Raw genomic sequence first — 23,914 nt, 5'->3', positions numbered from 1 at the left:
TGCTGTAATAGATACATTTGTGTTTGATGCACACACTTTCTTATGCAATTTCTGTTTATGTTGACTGACCAGGTATTACCATCAAATTTAATAATAACCTTCATCATCTGTTGTGTTTTCTTTTTTCTTCTAAATCTTACTTGGTTAATTCCCTGTTACACAGAATGTTTTAGCAGAGCAAATGAACAGCAATGACATTTTGCTGCTCCCTTCAGACAAATGCAGCTCGTGTCTTTTGTTGTATCTTACGAAGTATGTGTGTCATGACCACTGACCTGAGCAAACACAGTACTTGCAGTGATTTCTTAGATGTGTCTTTTGGCTTCTCAGTATTTAACTCCCTGTTTCACTTTTGTTCACGTTGTTTAGTACTACTAGGCTATCATTTGTAGGTATGAATAAAATAATGATAGGAAAAGCTCTCGGGCTCTGGAACTTTATCTACTCTAAAACTGTTAAAACCATCCCTGATACAGTTTTGGTCTAGGGCATCTGTCACTTTCCAAGTGTGATAACAATCTTCCTGAGCCATGAGTCTGGGAGAATTATGTTAACAGCCAGGTTAACACTCCAGCTGAGTGTCAGAGCTTAATGCTATGGACGCCATCTGCCTGTGCTGGTTGGCCCCAGTGCCATGTAAAGATTCTCAGCATATTCAGTGTACTTGTTATATTAGGCATAGACTCCTAGGTCCACCTTCCTGTCTTGTCAGTTGGTTGCTGTAGAGGTACATAGATCCTGTAAGAAGGCAAGCAGGTAGTATTGTCTAATGAGCACATGAGATACATTTTCAACCCAGTATTCATGTGCTGTCAGCATTAAACATGGGAAGGTAAAGGCAGTTCCTAAAGGGAATTCATTCAATAGTTACAGTTGTATAAACTATTTACTGCTCAGTGTCATTTATTGAATAGTTTTTAAAATGTAAATTTAAATAACTTAAATTATTGCTCATAAAATCAAGAACAATATAGTGTTGTTAATGATCTTCTAAACTACTTAACCTACTGACAAATTTATTCATCCAATTGGTATTCAAGATTGGTGCCCTTTGCACATACAAGTCTTGCTTTTAAGGGTACTTCAGTTCTCTTTCTCTTGCTTATGCTTTCACTCTGCTTATAAGTAGTCCACTTCATACACAGAACCTCCACTCAAGGGGTTTGCTGGCAACTGGCGCAGGTAAAATAAGTGTTAGCAAATTAATTCACTCAAAGGGTGCCTTTTGTAGGTCCAACTGTAATGCAGTCATCTTTACCTTTCCTTCATGAAGGGCATTTGTTTAGCCCTAACCTCTTCTGTGAAGCTTTCTGTAGAGGAACTAAAGGTTTTGGGCCTCCTGTGTTGGGTTTACTTGAGGATGTGGAGAGGAATGAGAGCTGGCATTATTTCTTGTAACAATAATGAGAGAATCTTTGGCTTACTCTGTTCATCATGAAGAAAGCTTTTCTTTACTCTGACAAAGAAAAGAGAATGTAGCAGGTTGTTCACTGATCTGAGCATCTCAAGTTACAGCTAGTCCTTTTTTTTTTTTTTTAATAGTGTTTGTGTGGATCTTGGGATTGGGGTCCTTTGAAGCTATTTCAAAAGTGCTTTCAAAGAGGGTACCAACACCTATTTAAGGTCCTCTATCTTTGACCTTCTTCCCATTGACATAGATAAGAACAGTTCAGAGGCACCCAGAATAGTTATGGAAAAAAATGGTAACATGAATTACAGTTTTAGGAATTTTAAGTTTTAATAAGCTCACACTTTCACCTTATGTATTTCTGCCTTCCACTCATGGTCATACCTCTGAACTTGCAATGTTGAGCTGACCTTATCTGTATTGAGCTGTCCTGTCTGAAAACTCAGCTGGTTTGATATTTCTGACTACCCTTTTGGACGTGTGTCTTCACAACTTGTTCATATAATATCAAAACAAAGGATGTGATGTTATGTACAAAACAAAACAAATATCTCTTAGGATAGCTTGAAATGGAAGGAAGGTTTGAAGTAATCTTCAGTTTAGATATTGGTGTATTATTAAAACAGTTGCTAGTACTTGCTGTTCTTTCAGATCTTTGGCTTGATACAGAACATTGCATGAAAACTCACGAGCTCTTCCCTTCCATATTAAAGAATTTATTTTACTTGGTTTTGTTTCAAACAAAACAAACTTTAATGGAAAAGTGCTTGATTCCATCTGCCTGAGTCTGGTAATTAATTTGTGAGGAATGGCCTTTAAGGAGATGGAGAACTCAGAACATAACGAGGGTAACGGCTCACTGGTTGTTTCTTTTGTTCTGGATAGATTCTCATGAATGTGTTTTCTTCTGACACAAATATTAACAAAATATAAATAGGAGTTGAATAGTGCTAATTATGTAACGGTTCTATTCTGAGCAGAAGCTCTTGCACAGGACCTTCCACAAAGCTCTGATTTGGGAGTAGGGGTCTCTGAGAAGTAGATTTTTAAGCTGTTTCCACCTCCCAGCAGTAGTTGAATTTTGCTGTGACTCTCCTGTCTGCTCATGGTTTTCATCTGTTTTGGCATCGTTCAAGTGTGTATCTGGAAGTCTTTCACAAGTACCTTGATTATGTTTTCTGTAGAAGAGTTACTTCAGTGGTGCTATGTGTGGAATTGTATGTGAATGTTGGTATGTGTGATTGTGATGTGCGTACTTACATATGAACCTGAGATTGACAGGTTTAAGTTACACAGTGCATAGCAAAAAGCTGTTATCCTTATAAATCAGACTGAAGTCCAGAATGTTAGTGTTACTTAGTTATATGGTGTTACTGTCTCATTTTGCAGATTAGTGTAGATGTAGTTCTTAAAAGACTTCTGCGGTGAAGTCTACATTAGTCTAAAATTGTGGAAATATCAGTAGACTAAAATCTCTTTCTCTGATCTGAACAAACCTGCTTCTATTTAACTCCATTTGCATGACATTAGTACACTGTTCCTACCCCTTTGTTGCCCTCCAGCAGCTCTTGCAAGTGGTGATGTTTTTGGTCTGACTTCACTGGCAGATAGACTAGATCAGTGGACTTGATTGCTGACTGCTTAACAACATGATGATATTAATAACCAATGTGATCCAAATTCTTAATTACAGGTATTGTTGCTCTAATTTGTTTAGAGGACATATTTGTGCTAGATATAATACTATCTGATAGAAAAACAGTGTTTAAAATGTGCTGAAATGCATCTAGAATATTAATATAAAAGCACAGACATCTTGAACACTTCCCAACCTTTGTCTGGATACAAATTTGTAGAAGTGCTCTCCAAGATGAATCCTTCCTAATAGGAGTATATGCTGACTTCTTGGTGAAGTTTCTTATAATTGTCTATCTTAACACTTCACAGAGAGATCCATACTTGGTTTAAGTGTTCTTTCACTTTTTTGTAAGAATAGAAAAAGATGCAAATGTAATGACCCTTGCTGTAAACTCAGTACACTGTAAAATACAATAGAATATTGGTATTAGTTTCTTGTAGTGAGCAATGTTTAGACTAAATAGCAAAAAGTGGAACAAGATACTGCAATTAAAGCATGTGATAGTGGTTAAGGAGAAATACAACAGATTTGTTTCCTAATTAATTTTGAGCTTTTTGGAGTGTAGCATAGAAGGAGGGAGCATATTGATGGATCCTGAGTTCAGAAAGTTATTGAACTTTGTAACAAACAGGTGGATAGCACCAATGACAGACACATGCAAAAACCTCACAATTAATGGAACAGTTTGCCCAGACTCAGTTGTCCTGAGGGTCAGAGAGCTGTTAGGACTTGACACAAGTAAAAGGGTGCTGTGTCACAGGCATCAGTTGGAATGACCACACTGGCACATCAGAAATTAATTTAGACAGCTCTTCTAGGGGAATAAATAGCCATCCTGGTCTTGGGCTTGGAGAATGGGAATTTTAAGAGATAATGTGATTGGAGTGGGCAGGGGAAGGGGGCCCTCTTGTGTTGCATTTGAGATCCCATTATTCCAATTTCTCATGTCCTGTAGAGAAAAAGGAGGAATTAGAAGACTCTACTTTGTTCTTGAGCTATAACCTCATGGGGGTTACAGACATGCAGGGGGTAGCTCATAAGACTGGACTGCTGCAATAGATGTATCCCAGTCTCTTCAGGGACAGGCAGGGAAGCCAAGGAGAGGAGGTTGTGCTCTACCCAGAGGAATTACTTGGAAGCATGGTTCTCTGCTGTGGAAAGGGTCATAGGCCTGTCAAGCCTGTATGTTGCAGAATCAGAGGACAGGGCAGCAGCCATTAATACTGTAGTGGGCATTTGTTATACACAGCCTGATCAAGAAAAGGGAAGAGGATGAACCTTCCAAGCAGCTAGGTCATATGTGCTAGTGAAAGGGCTTTTTTCCCAAGGACTATTTGAAACTGCTCTGCAAGGACAGCAGGATACTTGGGACAGTATTTAGACACAGATTTTGGAAAGACCTGCTAGGGCAAATGCTTTGTATTTGGCAGCCCAGGCTGTAGTGGCTGGGAGATAGTAGGGTTTCAGATCCTGAGAAAAATTAGGAGGGCAACTATGAGGCTAAGGTCCAGAATTTTATCTTGTTTAAAGAACTGCTAAGTGGTGTCCTCCAAGAGATTTGCTGTGAAGAGCAAAGGATTACAGGACACGTTGATCTCTGGAGACAGTTTCCTTAGACTGCAAAAATGACTTATTCTAATGTTCATGACAGTAGCAGGCATGATAGTAAGCCTGCTAGGCTGCAGGGAGAGTTCCTGACTTTCGCAAAACCAAAATCTACAAAAGGCACTGGTATTGCTTACCATCTGCAGCAATGTTAAGCCAAAGCTTGGTTGGAGTTGAAACTGAGGGAAGTGGAGAGTAACAAAATGTGGAGAGCTCTTAGAAGTATGTGGACAGCCAAAGGAAAAGTAAGCAGAATATGGCCCTGCTGGTGAATGGAATAAGCATGGTGTGACAACAAAGGGGTGTGGTGTGGATCTCAGAAGGGATCTGAGGTACTCTGTACTTTCTTTGCCTTGACTTTTCTTCATAGGACCTTCTCAGGTGGCACAGAATTTAAGCAGCAGAGTGAGACGCCATCTTCGCTAGAGGAAGATTAAATTACAGAGTACTTAAGTAAAATGGTGACATTCACCCTAGGGAACTGGCTGACATGACTCCAACACCTCTCTGTCTTTGAGAAGTCAAGGCAGTTGGGAACATCCTCAATAACTGAAGGATGACAGATGTTACATGAATCTTCAGGAAACTCAAGGAAGATGAATGAGTGCAATAAATGGTTTTGTATCATCATGATATTACAAAGGTTATAGAGCTTATGACTTACTCTAAATCACATCACTTAGGTCTGTATATGTTCTGTCTACAGGTATTTCTATATGTGCTATCTTCTGAAACTTGGTTGTTAGCATTACATTACCTCATGGAAGGAGAACTTTGGAAGTAAACTTCAGGTAGTTTGGAAGTAAAGTGCTGTCAGCTGGCTGTCGTTTAAGCACTGTCTTGCATAGGTGAATTTTGAACTGGACTTGATAATGTGGTACTTAACACTGGCAGCTTTTCTCAAGCCTATTTATAGGATCAGTGGTGTTTTCCTATTGTTAGTATAGCTGAACAGGTCCAGAAAGATGAAATGGAGTTTGGTTATGCATTGACCACAATTCTGTGTAGCTGTTGAAAGCAATTTGATTGCAGTGGCCTTCGTGCATGGCTGGAGAGCAAGCTTGTCCTTTAGAATGGCACATTGTGTCTCTGCTGTCTATATTGTCCTTGATTCAGTTCAGCCATTTACAGCTCGCTGCTGAATACCAGCACATACCAATGATATGTCTCGTAGGCAGAGGGAAGCTGCTGACACTTCACCTCTTTATGACTTGCTGTATGCTGTAGCAGCTCAGTAGCTGTTTCATGACTGACAACCTGACACTTGTTCTAAGCTATGTCATTCCTGTTTGTGAGTTGAAACCTGATTTTTGAACGGCCTTTCTATGCAGGCTAGGCTTGAGCAAGTTTGGAACCATTTAAGTTTGCTGTTTTGTTTTGCTGTGAGGCAAATTACAGTGGCAAAAGAGATTCCATGTTGGAAGCCACATTAACAGATTTGAATTTGCTTCTTCATATGGTCTGTTCCTCCCCCTGATTCTCAGTCATTACATATTACAAGCATACAGTCTGTTTTTCCGGGTTTAAAAATGATTGGAAGATTACTCAGATATGATAACACAATCTTTATTTTGTGGGTATTTTAATACATAAGCAGTAAATTAAGGGTTTTGCAATGATACTTCTCTTAAATTTTGATCCTTCGTACATTAACAGGTGGAGACTCAATTTCTTCCATGTAAATGAAGTAAAGATTCCCAATACAGAAAAATAGAAATTTTTCTCTTTAAAGGTGCTATGATGATGCTCATGTAATTTTACTAGGACACATGGAAGATGATAGCAAAAAGGAAATCTTTATTATGTTCAGCAGGGTTACATCAAGGTAGCTTCTTCTTGTGCTTTTTAGGCTGAGTCCTCTCTTGTTCAAAGGCTAGTAGTAGGTTAATAGCCACTGACAGGGTTACTCCTGAAAGACTCAGGAGTTATTCTGGTCCAGGGACCTTTGCTGTATTGCATTTTCTGTATGGTTCTTATCTCTGTAAGAGTTGCTCCTATTGCACAGCTACGTGTATTATGTTTATTAATACTTCTGTGAACGTGAAGGTATGAAACAAGATGTAACTCTGTAATGAGTTTTTGCAGTGAAGCAAAGCTCTCATTTTCTTGCATTAAACTACCATTGGTGTGGTTCTGGTTTTGAAAGAAAGACTATTTGGTTTCAGCTTTTCTTTAAGGTAAAAGCTAATCTTATCTGTAGATATTTTAAGAAAAGTGGAGATACAAGTTTGAATTACAAAATTTGAGTGGAAAGTTATGTTCTTTAGAACAACTATGCTAATCCAAGATAAGGGCTGGAGTACTCCAGTAGGACACAGTTTAAAGATATTTGTCTTTCTGCTGTTTCTTTTGTAAAGTGGGCTCTGTCTCAATTACAAGAATATAACAGACTTTCTTTACTAGCATTTGTAACTTTCTTGTTCGGAGAGATTGATATGACTGATTTCCTAGAAAGTGATATTGACCATGCTTCTTAAACAAGATCAGAACTATGTTTGTCTCCAGTGTGTGATGTGATTGATACATAAGACATAAAACTGTTTCCTTGATCACAGGCTCTCAGATAAAATACTTTTCAAATTTACAGTGTAAACTGTTATTTCCAGATTTTTTGTAGCAGACAAAAAAATATGTTCTAGCTAAGAAGTAGGACTCATTAATCCCTACCCTTGGGGTCCACTTTGAAGACTGTTTGTTTTGGTTTTTAGCCTCCATACGTGAAAAGCAAATATGTGGATTTGTTGCTAGTAGCATAGGAGAAAGAAATTGCAGTTCCTCAGTACTTGTCCAGGGACAGAATGAGATTCAGTACTCTGTTTTCCATTCAGGTACATTTTTGCTGATTCTGTTTCTGCTGAAGACAATGTGGTGCACTGATACTTCAGAACAATAGTTGAACACCATACATGATGTCCTCAAAAGAGTGAAGTGCCTCTCTTTGTGGTACTGTTCTCAAAGAACCTGCTTGTCTGTTAGCAATGAATTTCAAGGAGTGAAGGAATTGTGTTAGGTCAGCACAGTCTCCATGGCATATGGCACTGTTGTTTGTGGTGAGGTTGCGATGTCAGATACTCCCTTAAGGGAGCACATGGGTAATAGAACACAGGAAATTATACTAGAGTTTCAGCTAGTGGCATCTTCTGGAGAATACAGTGTTGAAGCTGCCTCAGGATGTTCTGGATGGATTATATTCTGGCTATGTGGAATTTCCAGTAAAATGTACAACTGTATTGCCTAGTGGAGAAGGCAAGAAATGTTGTGATCCTTTCATAAAAGGATGAGTGATACACTTACAAGCCAACTATAACCCTTCATTTCACATTCTTAGAAGCTACTCAGCTATAGTTACTTATTTTCCGAAGTGTGGGTGCTAACTGACTGACTATTGTTTGCTCTTAAGCTAAACAAAGTAATCTTTGTATTTAATAATAAAATACAGCATTTCTAGGACTGTTCTAGGTGGTTTTAAAATAGAAATAGTAAATATAATTACATCAAAAATACTTGTTCAAACTTTAATATTAGTGAAGTTCCCTAGCTTCTCAGGTGAATGGGAAGCCATGAAGTCTTCATTCAATCCTGTGCAATATGTATACTACAGTTTGGCTGTTGCTGTGTGTAACTGAGCCACAATGTGACCATGCTGTCTTGGGTGAACACAAACAAGTGTAATTCAAACACCTACATCCAGTTTGCAAGTTGGGTTTTTTGGTTTGCTTGAATCAAGATTAATTCCTGAGCTTACTGAAAGCCTAGTGGCTTTATAATGATTGTGGTCAGTGTTAATTGCACTCAAGGAAACTGAACATTTCAATCTAGATGTCTGTTCTTTGACTATTCATCAGAAATTATGGATGTGAGGGTGGCTGACCACTGGAACAGGTTGCCTGGAGAGGTTGTGGAGTCTTCTGTCCTGAAAATGTTCAAAAGGTGTCAGGACACAGTCCTGAGTAATGTGCTCTAGGGGATCCTGCCTGAGCAGGGAGGTTGGCCTAGATGACCTCCAGTGGTCCCTTCCAACCTTAACTATTCTGTGAAATGAAATGGTAAATTGATTTGTTCATTGCTATAGAACATAAAGCATGTATAGAGAGCACTCAGATCGCAGGAGTGTCTTCAAAAAAATCTTCGAACTTCATTTGACTTCCTTCTGTCAGCTTTAGTTTGTTCATTTGGTCCTTCCCAGTATACCACTTGTTTAATGTTTTTGTTTGCTGCTGCTTTGTATTCCACTGGCCTCTGTGCAGTCTGCATCTCTATTGTCTTACACCTTTGAAGGCTAGCCTGCATTTGTTACCATGTTAAGAGCAAAAGGACAAGTGTATTCCTTCAACAGATGATTAAAAAAAATCAATTCAGCTGTCTCAAGCTAAATTTAAAACTGTGTTGAGATTTATGCTTAATATTATAAAGCTGAGGTAGTGATGTTTAGAAGTGTGTGTGGTAAGGAAAGAAGGATGTGTCTTGGGGATTTGCAGAGACTTAATGAAATAGCTGCGTATGGCAGTTTGTAACTTGAAGTATGCATAAAACTGTTTTCATGCCACAGGAGTGAAAGGGGGCTGATGTGATCCTGGTTTGTAGAAGATTTTCAGGAGAGAGCTGGTGAGATACAAGTCTGTTCACCTCACAGCAGCAGACATGACAATAAATTCCTGCTGGTAAACACACAAGTAAATGCAGCGAATGGAGGAGGAAGATGGACTCTGCACTGCTTGCAGAAGGAAGTGATACTTAACATATCTTACCAAGTTCTTAAAAAATTCCAATAAGTGTGGACATAAAGATCATCTAGTTGGTTCCAATTATTTGGATGAAGCCAGGCTGATTCTGTTTGCCAGTTTCAATGTGTCCCTTGGATTTCTCTGTTGGCCACTGTCCTGCTATCAAGCTAGACCTCTGATTTCATGCTATTTAACTTGTTTGAAGATATAGAACCAAGCATAATAAAATCAGTAGTTAACTAACTGAAAGTTTCTGGAGACTGACACAGATGTATTAAAGTTTCTGTTCTCACATAAGTGTGTTGTGGATTCTGTAGCTATTTCAGGGGTATTACTAGGAATGCTGTAGATTGAAATTACAAGATAATTACAAGTCAGTTTGTTTAAATGTTTTAATGCCTAATTATCGCCTTAATTTGTGTTGAAGGCATAGAATTTATGTATGTTATACTGACTTTCCCTTTCTCAGATTGCATTTCTTCTAATTGTTTCAAATCTTGGATAAGATGAAAACTTAGTGATCCTGGGGAGGTTTGTGTGACAGAAATCAAAGGCTGTAAATCACATTTGGTGTGTTGCTTCGTCGTGGAGGATAGAGATAAGGCAAGAAATAAAAATAACTAATGGTATTTTGGCTGTTGAATTTTGTGATACTATCACTCTATGCCCAGAAGATAAGATAGAAGTCTCTTTGTTCTTGATTAGGTCTTACATTTTGTTGTGGTTTTCTTTTTTTGTGTAGCATACAGTTTGACTTGTTTACTCTTGGGGGTGAGTGGTGAGGAGCTCTGTTTTGTTCTGTGAGTGTTGCTATTGTTCATAATCTGATATCAAAAATTATATTTTAAGAAAGTTCTTTGAGGTTGCCACTTGGAGGCTATCCATTATTAAAATTAGGTAGACACAGTGAGATTGCAGGTTATCTGTTTAACGGGGGCATATTGTGCTCATTTCAGATGCTTCAGGGTAGATACACAAGCTACCAAAATCAGTGGTTTTTATTTACCTGCAACTCTTAGATCAATTACTTGGCATCTCTTCAGTAAGTTTAATTTAATAGGTGTCATTCAAATCACAGAATCTGTTGAGAGACTTTCTAGTCAGTGTGTGCTACATGTAACTGAGACTGTTACCTCTGATTTATATTTTTGATCCTCTAGAATGTGAGTATCTTGGAAAAGCATAGGTTATATTTTAGAAAGGTAGGGAAAGAATACTGACAGATGTTACTGCTGTGCAGGTAAAGTTTCTCTGCTTTAATGTAGAGTGAAAATGAGTGCTAAGAACTAGTCTTTAAATCCCCAGACACAGGAAAGGTACAATGAGCCAGGATGTACTAGTATAACTCTAAAGGTACTTGTACTAACTAATGATTCCAAACTTTTGTTTGGATAGCAGTTTCTTATTCAGCTTCATAATATGTTTACCATGAAATTATAGGTGCAGCCCCCTTATCTATGAGGAAAATGAAAGTAGAGGAAGAATTTTTGTCAAAGTAACTTCAAAGTGTAGTGAAATACAAGAATGAAATCTAGGTCTTGCAAATACCCTACACTTTCTATTAGTGCCCAAGACTGCTTGAATGTGAAGTTGGTAGAGTAAACTGTAAAGTTACTTGAAGCAGCTCTAAGTTCTCCTCATTTTTAAAATCTAGGTTATTCTCCCTCTCTTTTCCTATGTTGAGACTTCCATCACTAGTTCTACTACCGCAGGTTTGCATGGTTTTTTTTATGGGCAGTGTCATCTTAGTGTAAAATTTGGTTTTGTGTGTTGTACACAAGCTGATCCAGAATTCTTTCTTGATACAAGTGAAGCTTTGTTTAAAATTAAGCAGAACAGGCTATACACTGTAGTTCTGCTTTTGTGCAGCTGAAATTAAAGCAACAATTCTCTACCTTCAAATTATTGAAGATGCACTGTGGCATTGAATGTGAAATTTGATGTTTCCTGTCAACAGTAGCTGCATGTAGTACCAAGATGTACTAAAATGTATCATCTAGTTATAAAAAAGTTTAATATGCTGCAATTTTAAATGTTAAAATACCTTCACTTCCTTAATTTTTATGGTAGTGTTCCTTCTGTAAAACAAAATAAATTTACTTGCTGAGTTTCTGGTGGTACCATGCAGATGTAGGCAGGCTTCATGTAGCTCTGTAGAGGTAGGCAGATGTGGGATGGTATGCTGAAGCTCTGGCATTTTATCACAAATCATGCTAATCGATATGAAAGGCACACTACTTATTTCAGTATCTATGTTGTGATCACTTGAAATGTTGTAGGATGTCTGCTTTTCTATATAAATTTCTTTATGTAAACTGGAGATTAGACTACGATGCATATCTGTGTATGTTTCTTCTAAATTCTGTTGTGGACCTTTTCTGTTTTATCTGAGGAAGGGAAGACCAGTGTTTCAGGCAGAGTAAATATACATATATTTATGTGTGTATTTTGTGTTTTTATCTAAGAAAAATACCTCTGTGTTTGTATGGTTTGTATATGGTAGACCATACAGCAAAATAAGGAAACAGCCACTGCTTCTCTTAAACCTGGATGTTAATCATACACTTTTAATTTATAGCTAATTTGATCAGGAGTAACTTTTTGAAGAGGTTAGTAGGATTTGTTTAACAAACATGACATGACTGTGCTAGATATGTTTTAAATCAATCTTTGAAAAATAAGAGTTTGAAAAATTTGAGGGAGGAAAAAAGTATTTAAGAATATTGGAAGGTGCAAGAACTGTATATTTTGGTGGATTCCAATTGACTTTGAGTAATGTAATTCCATAAACATAATGTCTGTGTATGGTGGAGTAAGCATTTTGTAAGCCTGGTTGTTTAAGGCCTGTGTGTTGGCAGTTTTTATAAAGGCACAATGCAGAATATGTATTGTGGAGGGATGAATGACTGTGAAAGAATACCTTTCCTTAATTGTGGGTTTTTTCTCTATACTGAAATAGTTTTACTGGTGGCATCTTCTGTTATCTCCAAGCAGGCATATTCTACTCCAAATAGTAAAATCCTCTTAAAGGTGAAGAGTTAAAAGGGACTTACAACATACATAGAATATAAAATGAAGGTGGTATACTGTGTAATAGTGGATCAGTTACTGTTTTGAAGACTGCAAGCAGGAATTATGTGAATGTTCTTAAATATGAATTAAGGGAGATTATTTTTTAATTATTTCTCCTAACTAATTCTCTGAGTAATTCATCTTGTGAATTATGTTACCTCCAAAATACAACTTCTAGCTGTTTAATCAAAAACTTATGTCACTTGGGGCTTCTTGAAGAAAAACGACTTAACTGATATTACCCATGATACCTGCTCTTGAGATTCTTTGGAATATTTTTGGCTTCAGTGATGTAACTCAGGTGTAAAAGTTTCTCAAAAGGCCAGAGAGTTGTAGTTCTAAAGGAGAACATGCATGATGGGACCTGTTCCAAAACATGTTGGCTTTTCCCTCTTGTCCTTGCCTTGCAATTAGAGTTTTTGGTTAATATTTGATTCTCATCACATAAGATCTGAGTCACTCGCAAGGATTTGATCTTTTCCTATGTCACTATAATGATGAAAACTCATCTCTTTTGTGGAGAGGATTTCTGTAATTGCAAGAGTTTTCAGTAGTTGAATCAGTCATGCTGATGTTTTGTATTAATTCCAGCTTTCTTAAGGGCTAGTTAAAATTCCTTGCTTTTGTTATCTCCATAAGGTATCCTGTTTATTTTTATTCTAGGCTATTTACTTTCTAGAAGAGAGGGTCAAGCAGGATCCCCTGAAAAGCCATTGTCCGATCTGGGTCGTCTCTCATACTTGGCTTATTGGAAAAGTGTCATATTGGAATACCTGAACTGCCACCATGAAAAACAAATCAGCATCAAAGGAATGAGCCGAGCTACTGGAATGTGTCCACATGATATTGCAACAACCTTGCAGCAACATAGCATGATAGATAAAAGAGAAGATAGGTCAGTGAATCTTGTAAACATTTTTTTAAAATACTGAGACAAAACATTCTCTACTTCCAAAACAGTTGATGTGAAAAATGTCTGTGGAAAAGTTTGACTGTAAAATGAGTAATAACCATCTTATTGTAGAAGTCAGTACAGATGGGTCTTACATAAAGAGCTTTTCTTCCTGATGATTTTTTGGATGCTCTTTCATGTTAATGGTTATTGGAAGTATGTGGCCAGCTCGAAACATTTTCACTTAAGAATTTTGTTTCATTCAGTATGATCTTCCCTTAGTGTTCCCAGCTCTTGCTGTGCAAATATTTTGCTTTGAATACTAGTGAGAGAAAAATTTGTCTTTGTGGGTGGCAGTCTCTCTTTCCACACCCCCTCTTTCAATCATTGCTGAATTCATGTAAACCATGGGATCAGATCAGCTCTATGTGAAGTGCTCCTGCTCAAGGTACTGGTAATGCAAGTTTCTATTTAATGTTACAATCAATGTTGAAAGTCAGTGCACTGAGAAGGTGAGTTCTTGTTTTGTGAATATCTTCTTTCTTAATGATTTTGATGGATATTTTAGAACTTAACTGGGTTGTTGTTCTTGTTTGGTCTGTTTCTTTCCATAAAATGTCTTAAATGACTTTCAATGGTGTTTGTATTTCTGAAGATGATCTTAATTCTTTCTGGATATTCCAATCATAGAAACTTTATAATTAAGCAAAGCTGCCTTACAAACACTGGCTTGCCAAAAAGTAAAATTAAAATCAGGAAAAGTTCAGCCTCAGTAACTTTTATGTGTCCCAGTACTAGTATTCAAAGCCAGTAATTTTTGAGCCAGTAAGAATGCAAGTCTTCAAAAAGGAGATCGGCTTACAAGATGGTGTATGAGAGTAGGTAAGAGGAGCGCGGTCATTGCATTAAACCCTTAACTTTCTGGACTACTTAGTTATGGACAACCTGAGGACAAATGTATTTTAAGGGAAATTTTTCTTTCATGTAATAAAGTAGAAGTTTGTCACAATTCTGGGAAAAGGGTTCTGGATCTGATTTCTTTTTTAAACTTTGTTTTTCACTGAGAGAATATTGTTACTTAACCAACCTGATTTTTACCGCACTTTAAATTCTTGCTCATCTTTATTGTTTAGAATTGTATAGTTCTTTGTAACAGGGCAGCTTGATGGGATATGTGCTAATAGATTGGCATACTGTGCTATTTTATTAGTCTTTACCTACTTTTGATATGCCACTTCATAGTAATTGGAAAGTCGTTTTGTACTTCATTAGCACAGGACTAAAGTACCTTTGTATGCTTCATTAGAAAACCTGTGCTTCTGACTTGCTTTCTTGTCCCGTTAGCTTACATCTTCAGCTGTAACATTATGACTTTCTCACTCTTGACTTGATGATTCACAGTGATTTCTATCTGTGTTTGTATATAATATTAAAATTGGAAATTGTTCTGGCAGTGATTCAAGTGCCAACACTAAACCTCTTGAATTAGGTTTAGAGTAGTCAACTATAAAACCTTTACTTTCTCTCTGTTGCCCCAGTGATGGTTAATATTGAGCTTTCACTTCATAAACTGTTGTTTCCTCACTTTTTCTCAGTGAACAGTCAGTAGTGTAAGCATGTTATCGCTGTGTGTCAGTTGGTATTTTTAGTTTGATGGATCCTTTTATTTAACCATCTTTTTTTCACAGGTTGTTTTGCAAAAGGATTTCACCTGTAGAAAGGCTGTTTTAGGAGATCACTTTCTAAAAATTACTGTTTATTTGCTTGTAGATTTGTAATTATTAGAAGGGAAAAGCTGATTTCAAGTCATATGGAGAAACTGAAAGCGAATCCACGTATCAATGAAGTAGATCCTGAAAGCTTGAGATGGACTCCATTGTTAGTTTCTAATGCTGCAGTTTCTGAAGAAGAGAGGGAAGCAGAAAAGGAGGTAATATCAGAGACGTGTTCTGAATTTCTCTTCCTTTGGTTTTCATAATTTTGAATATTCAACATTAGACTGTCTTAAATAGAGCAGATTTAACTTTGACCACTCCATACTGATATTGTAATGCAGAATTTTTGGAATCTGTATAGCAACACATGGTAACTTTGGGGGGATGAATATGAAAACTTAAAATGTGAATCAGTTGTCGTGGAGCTGTATTTATCACTCTTGAGGTAGTCAAAGAGCATGTAATCAGATCAAATTTGGTGCAGAGCTCAGGGGCTGCACTGTCAATCGATTCTTTGTGTTCTCAACTTGCTCAAAGTGATCCAGTCAGTAGGCATGTAATGTAGTGCTAAAGGACTTAAATCAATTCGCTGCATCATTAATAGTGCTAAATATCCCATGAAATGCAATCTTCTTTGGTTTGTTATCTGTTAACTGTTGTAAAGGAACAACTAGATGATTCAGCTGAAATGTTGTTGCTAGGTTAGCCAGCAGTGCTAATCAGGGTTTGACTTATTTTAACTATTTAGCTGAATGTAAAGGATATGGCTAAGTAAATGCTGTTTCGGTGACCTGTTATTTTAACCTCAACCCTTCAGGCTGAGCGTCTTATGGAACAAGCTAGCTGCTGGGAAAAGGAAGAGCAAGAAATATTCTCCACAAGAACTAATAGTAGGCAATCACCTGCAAAAGTACAATCTAAAAATAAATACTTGCGATCTCCAGAAAGTGTGGCAGTGGTGGGGGAGCGAGGGCAATCCACAGAACACTCTAAAGAAAGCAGTGAGGAGGATGGCGGGGATGAGAATCAACAGAGTTCGCCTCCCCGGCTGACAAAGCCCCAGTCACTGGCCATGAAAAGAAAGGTGTGTTACTTCAGTGGTTTTGTGCAAAGTCACTTGTATCCGATTTCAATCAAATCGTTATCATCAAAATAACAATCTGGCTTTCTACAAATATTTGTTAGGCTGTTTTAATCCTTTATGTGTTATTTGGACACTTAACTACTCCTCTCTTCTCCTTTATGCACTCCATCCCATTTTTTGTCTTTAGGATTTTTCACAGAACTATAAAATACTAGTGACATAAAAAAATCAGAATTTCCTGTTAATTTTTAAACTAGAGATTGCCCTCTGCTGTTTAGCATTGGTATTGGTTCAATATTTTAATGGTTCTTTCTTTTTTTGTATTAAGATGGAGTCCAGCTTGTGGGGTTTATCTTTTTATGGTTGTTTTTTTTTTTTTTTTTTATTATTATAGGAACTCCTAAAAGGAGCATAAAGTTTTCAAAAGAAATGCTGTTAAAACAAGAGGGGGTTTTTTACCCGTATTCTTCTAATTTAAATGTTAAATTCTGGTTACTGCCATGTTTTCGTAATTCTTAATTTCTTTGAAAAAATCAACTCTTTGAGTTGCTTAAATTAGTAAACTTAAGAATCCCAAAAATTTTAAAGCACTCAGCCTATGTATTGAGGTGTCTCTGGTGAGAATTAGGAAATTGGATTGTCCCTTTGATTATACTTTAACTGAGCTTACTTTAAAGTAACTATAAATCTCAGAGAATGTATAATAATAGGAAAACAAAATCTTGAATAGTTTTTTTTTTTTAATAGCAGCCATCTGTAGGATTCTTGAGGTGCAATTCCTCAATGTTACCTATTTTTCTGTGTATATACTTATTTCTAAAAATAGCAGAAATCTGAAATGTAGAAGAATAAGCTTTGATACTTGTGAAGGTTGTTGGGGAATTATAAATCTACAGAGGAAGAATTTGTGAGTACAGTTTATGTAATAATGCTATGAATATTATTTGACAGAAGGTAAAAGACACTACAATAGGAAGAAAATTCTAGCCTTCACTTTACTTACAGAAAGGTTTGTATATATGTATACATGCCTATTTTAACTGTTCAGACATTTTACTTTTAGATTGTCTACATTTGAATTTGATGCAACGTAAAGTGGTTTTTTGTATGAGTAAATAGATTATTGTAAACTCACTCTACAAAAATTTATGTCCAGAATCAGTTAACGAACGGGAATGTAGGAAGAGTTTTATTTGTGGAATTATTTTTCAGAGACCTTTCATACTGAAAAAGAAAAGGGGCCGTAAGCGCAGAAGGATAAACAGCAGTGTTACAACAGAGACAATTTCTGAAACAACAGAGGTGTTGAATGAGCCATTTGATAACTCAGATGAAGAGCGTCCCATGCCGCAGCTGGAACCCACCTGTGAGATGGATGGAGAAGATGATGACTTGAAGCCTGTGATTAGAAAAGCTTTTGAGTATCAACCTGGGCAGCAGAAACAGGAGGAAGAAGAGCAGAACAAGGAGGAGAAAGATATTCATTGTTACAGGAGTGATGAAAATTGTACAGGTAAACTTAAAATGTTCTTATATCTTCACAAAATTAATTTTGTTGGGTGGCCTTCTAAAGAAGTGTTTATTTTTGTCATAAATCTTGAAATTTTTAATGAGATGTATTTAGCCATTATTATTATAATATTATAATTTGCTTTTTGCATTCAGGAAACAAGTCTTTTCCAGTCTGAGGCATTGAAGTTCTTGTCATATTGTCAAAACCAACTTTTATGTCCCTGCAACAGGGCATTTCATACTAAACAGTGCAAAGGGTAGCACTGGAATATTGTCCAACATAGTTTTTGTATCAGTGGTAAAGGATACAAGCAAAAAGTAAGATTCAATTTACACAAGTATCTTTCTATTCAGCACTGTTGGTAATTCAGTGAAATGTTTGTTGCTTCTGTGGAATAATATATCCTCAGCACCAAGATCCTGGGTTTTTTCCCCCCATGAAAGAGACAGACAGTTTTAACTGTGTCCTTTCAAAGCCGCTTTTCCAGTTTGATTTCAAGGATGTTTCCTGTCAGAAAAGTTCATGGATGGATAGTGAAACTACTGATGAGCTATTCTGAACGTACACTCTTCCCTTGACCTCCTGGCCCTCAAATTCTGCTTATGAGTTTTAATTCCAGAATGAATTACTAGATTCTCAGGTCTGTGTATTTTCTCTAAGAAGCCAGTAGGTACTACTTCAGTGGTTTTGCAATCGCATGGGAAGTATCATCATGGGCTAATTTCTATTTCAAACAGCTCTTGTGTGATGTGGTACATGAGAATGTTGCCACTTTTTCCAGCTTCTCAAGATAAGCTAATTAAACTAATAGTAGCAAGTTCCAGCTATGCCCCAGTGGTCAGGTTTGCACTGTTTTAACTAGACTAATGTTTTGTATTTGCCCATGGACCACATCATCACAATACAGAAGTATCACTGAAGCCATTACACTCCCAAGTTCAGCATGTTATATCTTGGTAATTCTTCTTTTTTCTAGAGTATATGTAAGTAGTATCTGGGGAGAAAGGAAAGAGGCAAATGTGTTTGGGTCCTTTTTTTATAGTTAATGGATTAATTTAGCTTTCTGATGCACTCTGTGTTTAATTTTAACTATCTTTTGCCTTCTATCATCTGTTGTGAGCTGTGTCATGATATGTTGCCCGTGAGACAGTACTAGAATGAATCACCTTTTTTCAGTGTTGGTATTAAAGCATAATTATATATTTATTATAGCTTGTCCTCCAGAATGGACACAGAGGAAACTCCAGACTTTCATGTCATTACTGTCAGAAAAGATGAATATATGTTAGATCAATGTCTATATAAAGTGAAGGCATACTTCTATGCTAAAACCAAAGGTTGAAAATCAAATATTTGGACAGTATTTGCATTAGTTTACATGTCTTGACATTTAAATCTCTGGGATTCTTCTAGTGTATAAATGGTGGTTCTGCTAGTGTCTGTTAAAAGGCCACCAAACAATAACATATCTGTGTAGTGTGTTTGAGCTGTAGATACTACATCATTCTACTGTGGTTTGAGATCTGTTTATAACTCTTGTTTCATGGTTTCTTAATACATTTTAAGTTTATAAATTATTTTCAGGTTTATATTGGAAAATATTGATTAGTCTGCAAGCTAAGACTTTTTTTTTTTTTTTTTTTTTTTTTGTCTCTATTACCTCCCAAAGACAATACAGAGGATGTAGCTGTGTTGGAAGAAAGCACTAAAGACAATCTTGAACCTTTAAAGAGTAAGCAGGGTTGGCCCAAAGGAGTTAAGCGTGGTCCATCTAAGTGGAGGCAAAGCAAAGAAAGAAAACCTGGCTTTAAGCTTAATTTATATACTCCACCTGAGACTCCCATGGAGCCTGACTATCAGGTGCTGGTGGAGGAACAAAAGGAAGTAGCTGAAGACAAGCCCTGTTCAGTTCCTGCTGTTACGGAGGAAGCTGTTAAAGAACCTGTTGAAGCATTACCACCACCAGATGATGAGGTGAAAGAGGTAGAACCTGAACCTCTGCATCCATCCAGTGAACCCTTTGAAAAACAAGAAAATGATACCATGAAAGCTGGGGAAGAAGAAAGGAGCATAGAAGAAGATGGAATCAATTCAAAAGATCAAGAAAAAGACAAAGCAGAGGAAGTTTTTGTGCAAAAAGAGGAGTCCGTGCATTTGGATGATCAGGAGGAAGAGGAGGAAGATGATGAAGAGCCTTCTCACAATGAGGATCATGATGCAGATGATGAAGATGATAGTCACATGGGTTCAACAGAAGTGGAGAAAGAGGAATTGCCTGGTGAAGCTTTCAAAGAAATGCTGGAAACCCAGCAATCTTTTTTAGAAGTAAATGTTCAAACTGGTAATTCAAATCAGGAGGAGTTAATGGATTGTGGTGTTGACCTTGCAGCTGATGAGTGTGAAAGTGACCAGAAAGAACTTGCTACAGATTCAGACCCAGTGCCTGAATCTGATGATGATCATGCAGACAACAACCAGGACCAAAAAGCTGGTGAAGAATTACATTCCGATTTCAAGGGAGAGAGTACTGAGACCATGGAGATTGACTCAGAGACCGTTCAAGCAGTACAGTCTCTAACCCAAGAAACAAGTGAACATGAAGATACATTTCAGGACTGTGCAGAGACTCAAGAGGCCTGTAGAAGTTTGCAGAACTATGCCCACAACGACCAAAGTCCCCAAATGACCACACTGGATGACTGTCAGCAGTCTGACCACAGCAGCCCAGTTTCATCTGTGCACTCTCATCCCAGCCAGTCAGTTCGTTCTGTTAATAGTCCAAATGTTGCTCCTTTAGAGAACAGCTATGCTCAGATCAGCCCAGATCAAAGTGCCATTTCTGTGCCATCTCTACAGAACATGGAGACCAGCCCAATGATGGATGTTCCCTCTGTTTCTGATCATTCGCAGCAAGTTGTGGATAGTGGGTTTAGTGACTTAGGAAGTATTGAGAGCACCACAGAAAACTATGAAAACCCAAGCAGTTATGATTCTACAATGGGTAGTAGTATCTGTGGAAACAACTCTTCTCAAAACAGTTGCTCATACAGTAGCCTTACATCTAGTAACCTAACGCAGAGTAGCTGTGCAGTGACCCAGCAGATGTCTAACATTAATGGAAGCTGCAGTATGATGCAACAAGCAAACATCAATTCTCCTCCCACTTGTAATGTAAAATCTCCCCAAGGCTGTGTTGTTGAAAGGCCTCCAAGCAGCAACCAACAGTTATCCCAGTGCAGCATGGCTGCTAATTTTACACCACCTATGCAGTTGACTGAAATCCCTGAGACTAGCAATGCCAACATTGGATTATATGAAAGAATGGGGCAGAGTGAATTTGGAGCAGGGCATTACTCACAGCCATCTGCCACCTTCAGCCTTGCCAAACTGCAACAGTTAACTAATACGCTTATGGATCATTCTTTGCCTTACAGCCATTCAGCTGCTGTAACTTCCTATGCAAACAGTGCCTCTTTGTCTGCCCCCTTAAGTAACACAGGGCTTGTTCAGCTTTCTCAGTCTCCACATGCTGTTCCTGGAGGACCCCAAGCACAGGCTACCATGACCCCTCCCCCCAACCTTACTCCTCCTCCCATGAATTTGCCGCCTCCCCTTTTGCAGCGTAATATGACTTCATCGAATATTGGAATATCCCACACCCAAAGACTGCAGACTCAGATGGCCAGCAAAGGTCATGTCTCTGTAAGAACCAAATCCACACCACTGCCACCCGCTGCTGCAGCCCATCAGCCACAAATTTATGGGCGAGCTTCACAGACTGTGGCCATGCAAGGGCCCGCACGGACCTTAACAATGCAGCGCGGCATGAACATGAGTGTAAATTTGATGCCAGCCCCTGCTTATAATGTCAATTCAGTGAACATGAATATGAATACCCTTAATGCTATGAACGGTTACAGTATGTCCCAGCCAATGATGAATAGTGGCTATCACAGTAATCATGGGTATATGAATCAAACCCCCCAGTACCCTATGCAGATGCAGATGGGAATGATGGGAACTCAGCCATATGCACAGCAGCCAATGCAGACAGCACCCCACAGTAACATGATGTACACTCCTCCGGGCCACCACGGCTACATGAACACAGGCATGTCCAAACAGTCTCTCAATGGATCCTACATGAGAAGGTAGGCCCTTGGGAGAGACGCACTACCAAACCGGCGTATGGGATAGATCTGCACAAATACCTTTGGAGAGTACGATTTCAAAACCAGCAATTGGTGTGAATGCAAATACATTTGTTGGCACCATTTAAAAGCTGTATGCAGCAGAAAGCCTTATACAAGTTTTTCTTTATTTCTTACTTTGTTGGGTTTTTTTTATTTTTTATTTTTTTGGTTTTGTTTTGTTCTGTTTTGGGTTTTTTTGTTTATTTTTTAACATTGTGAGATTTAACTTCTCTTTGGGGGGAATTAGGTGGTTTTCCATTTTTCGTTTATTTCATTGAGCTTGAAGTTCTCTGGAAAGGAAGAACTCTTTCTATGAACTGCAATTACACAGCAGCTGATGGTTCAGAGCCATTTTATGTGCCTGCTCCCATTAAAAATGTGGATAAATAGACTCCAAAACTATCAGACAGTACTGGATCATGAGCTTTTTCTCTCTCCTTTCCCCACATGTAAATGCCTTTTAGCAGTTCTTTTATTGTATTATTTTGTTTCTGAAGGTGACACTTCTGCATGCCGCTAATGTCTTTGTTAGTGACAGTGCATTTTGTAGTACTGTACAAGTGTTGTGCTTAACAGTAAGCCATTTCTTAATTTTTTTGCCTTGATTAGGTTACCCTAGTTTGAGGGGTAAAAAAACCAGAATTATATTTTTGTTAATTATAAAACTTGTAAAAATAATAAAAAAAAGCTGCAAAAGCTATTCACATTTTGGTTAGTTCAAAGGGTTTTATTGCTGTATGTTTAGTGTAAAGTTGAGACTCTTTTCCATTTTTGTGACCAGTTTCTTTGGGGCTGGGGTAGGAAAAAAGGCAGCTTTCTGTTTTATAAAAACTGTTATGTTTTTCTGTTGATTGAAACATCTCAGTGTTTATTTGTCAAGTTTTGAAACATTTTCGTATATGTCCAAATACTTGGCAGGATTTAAAAAAAAAAAAAGTAGTGAATTTGGTGTAAAGTTGCTATTTTATGGAAATGCCTCTAACTTTACATTTTCATTCCATCTGTAGATTTTTCTATCTTTATAAAATATTGGAGTTATTTTTTAAGGGAAAAAATAGAGCAGTAGCGTGTGAATAGCTCAAACTAAGCTTACAGATCGCATGTAAAAAAGCAAAAGTTATTTGTGTCTGTTTATATTGCTTCCTTTTTTGTAGCCTTTGTACCTGTACAGAGTGACTGTAAGGGCCGAACAGAAGAGGCTTGATACATGTAAAAATAGGACCCAGTGACACTCTTGTATTTATCTGTTATCTTTTTAGTCAGTCACTTAAAAAATACCCACAGAAGACCCACCCAAGCAACAAAAATAAAAACTGCAAAAAACTACACCCCCCCCCCTAAGCTGTACATTTTAACATAAAATAAATTATGATGAGCCATTTTTAGCCTCTTGTGTCTTGTCATAGTTTGATGTTGCATGGGAATTACCTCCTGAAGCAGTGTTTGTTACGGTGCTCTCACATGCTTGATCTAAAGCCCATTAAAGCTGGTGGGGTTTGGATTAGGCTGTTTAGAGCTTAAGTGTAGGTTACTCATCATAATTGCATACACCTTGTGAAAATAAAGAATAGCTAAGATTATTTTTTTTAATAATCTTAATAAAATATTGAATAAATATGTATTTAATACCTTACAAGGTTGTCAATATTTAATGTATGAAACTTCTTTCCTATAGAAAGTGTGAATATATATATACATATATATATATAAAAGGATATATGATAGTAATAGACATGGTGTTTGAACTGTATGTTAATGACAGAATTGTAATCTCTTCCTTTGTCATTGTTGCTGGGTGACAAGATGATGCAAATTCTGCATTGAATCTATGGGTTCTGTGTATATGCATGTGTATGGGCACACAAATATACACAGAGATGAGCATTTCTCATCTAGCAATGGAAGGTCTGTTAAAGACAAGAAGGCTGTCTATATGTGGATCTCATGAGTGGACAAATTCAAATGTGGTATGTGTGAATCTACACCAGAAAAAATCCTTGTGATAATTTTTCAAAATGCTTCTAATGTGGATGTTGCCACTGTCACTGCAGTAAGGTTGTGAAGGTGAA

At 37.4% G+C, this 23,914-nt stretch overlaps 1 protein-coding gene across 3 annotated transcripts in view; it reads left to right on the top strand.

The window, feature by feature from the left end:
- Positions 1 to 23,075, top strand: part of KAT6B (lysine acetyltransferase 6B) — a 110,006-nt gene extending 86,931 nt beyond the window's left edge. For all 3 annotated transcript variants that reach the window (XM_082285998.1, XM_082285999.1, XM_082285997.1), the window contains exons 13-17: positions 13,112 to 13,343; positions 15,111 to 15,270; positions 15,873 to 16,139; positions 17,352 to 17,652; positions 19,322 to 23,075. In XM_082285998.1, coding sequence (XP_082142124.1) covers positions 13,112 to 13,343; positions 15,111 to 15,270; positions 15,873 to 16,139; positions 17,352 to 17,652; positions 19,322 to 21,807 — 3,446 coding nt within the window. In that variant the 3' untranslated portion in view covers positions 21,808 to 23,075. The remainder of the gene's footprint in view (positions 1 to 13,111; positions 13,344 to 15,110; positions 15,271 to 15,872; positions 16,140 to 17,351; positions 17,653 to 19,321) is intronic.
- Positions 23,076 to 23,914: the final 839 nt, after the last annotated feature.

The sequence above is a fragment of the Coloeus monedula genome, assembly GCF_965178545.1.
Source record: "Coloeus monedula genome assembly, chromosome: 8".
Classification (NCBI taxonomy): domain Eukaryota; kingdom Metazoa; phylum Chordata; class Aves; order Passeriformes; family Corvidae; genus Coloeus; species Coloeus monedula.
Note: the sequence above shows the minus strand (reverse complement) of the source record. Positions and strands in the feature narration are given on the sequence as shown.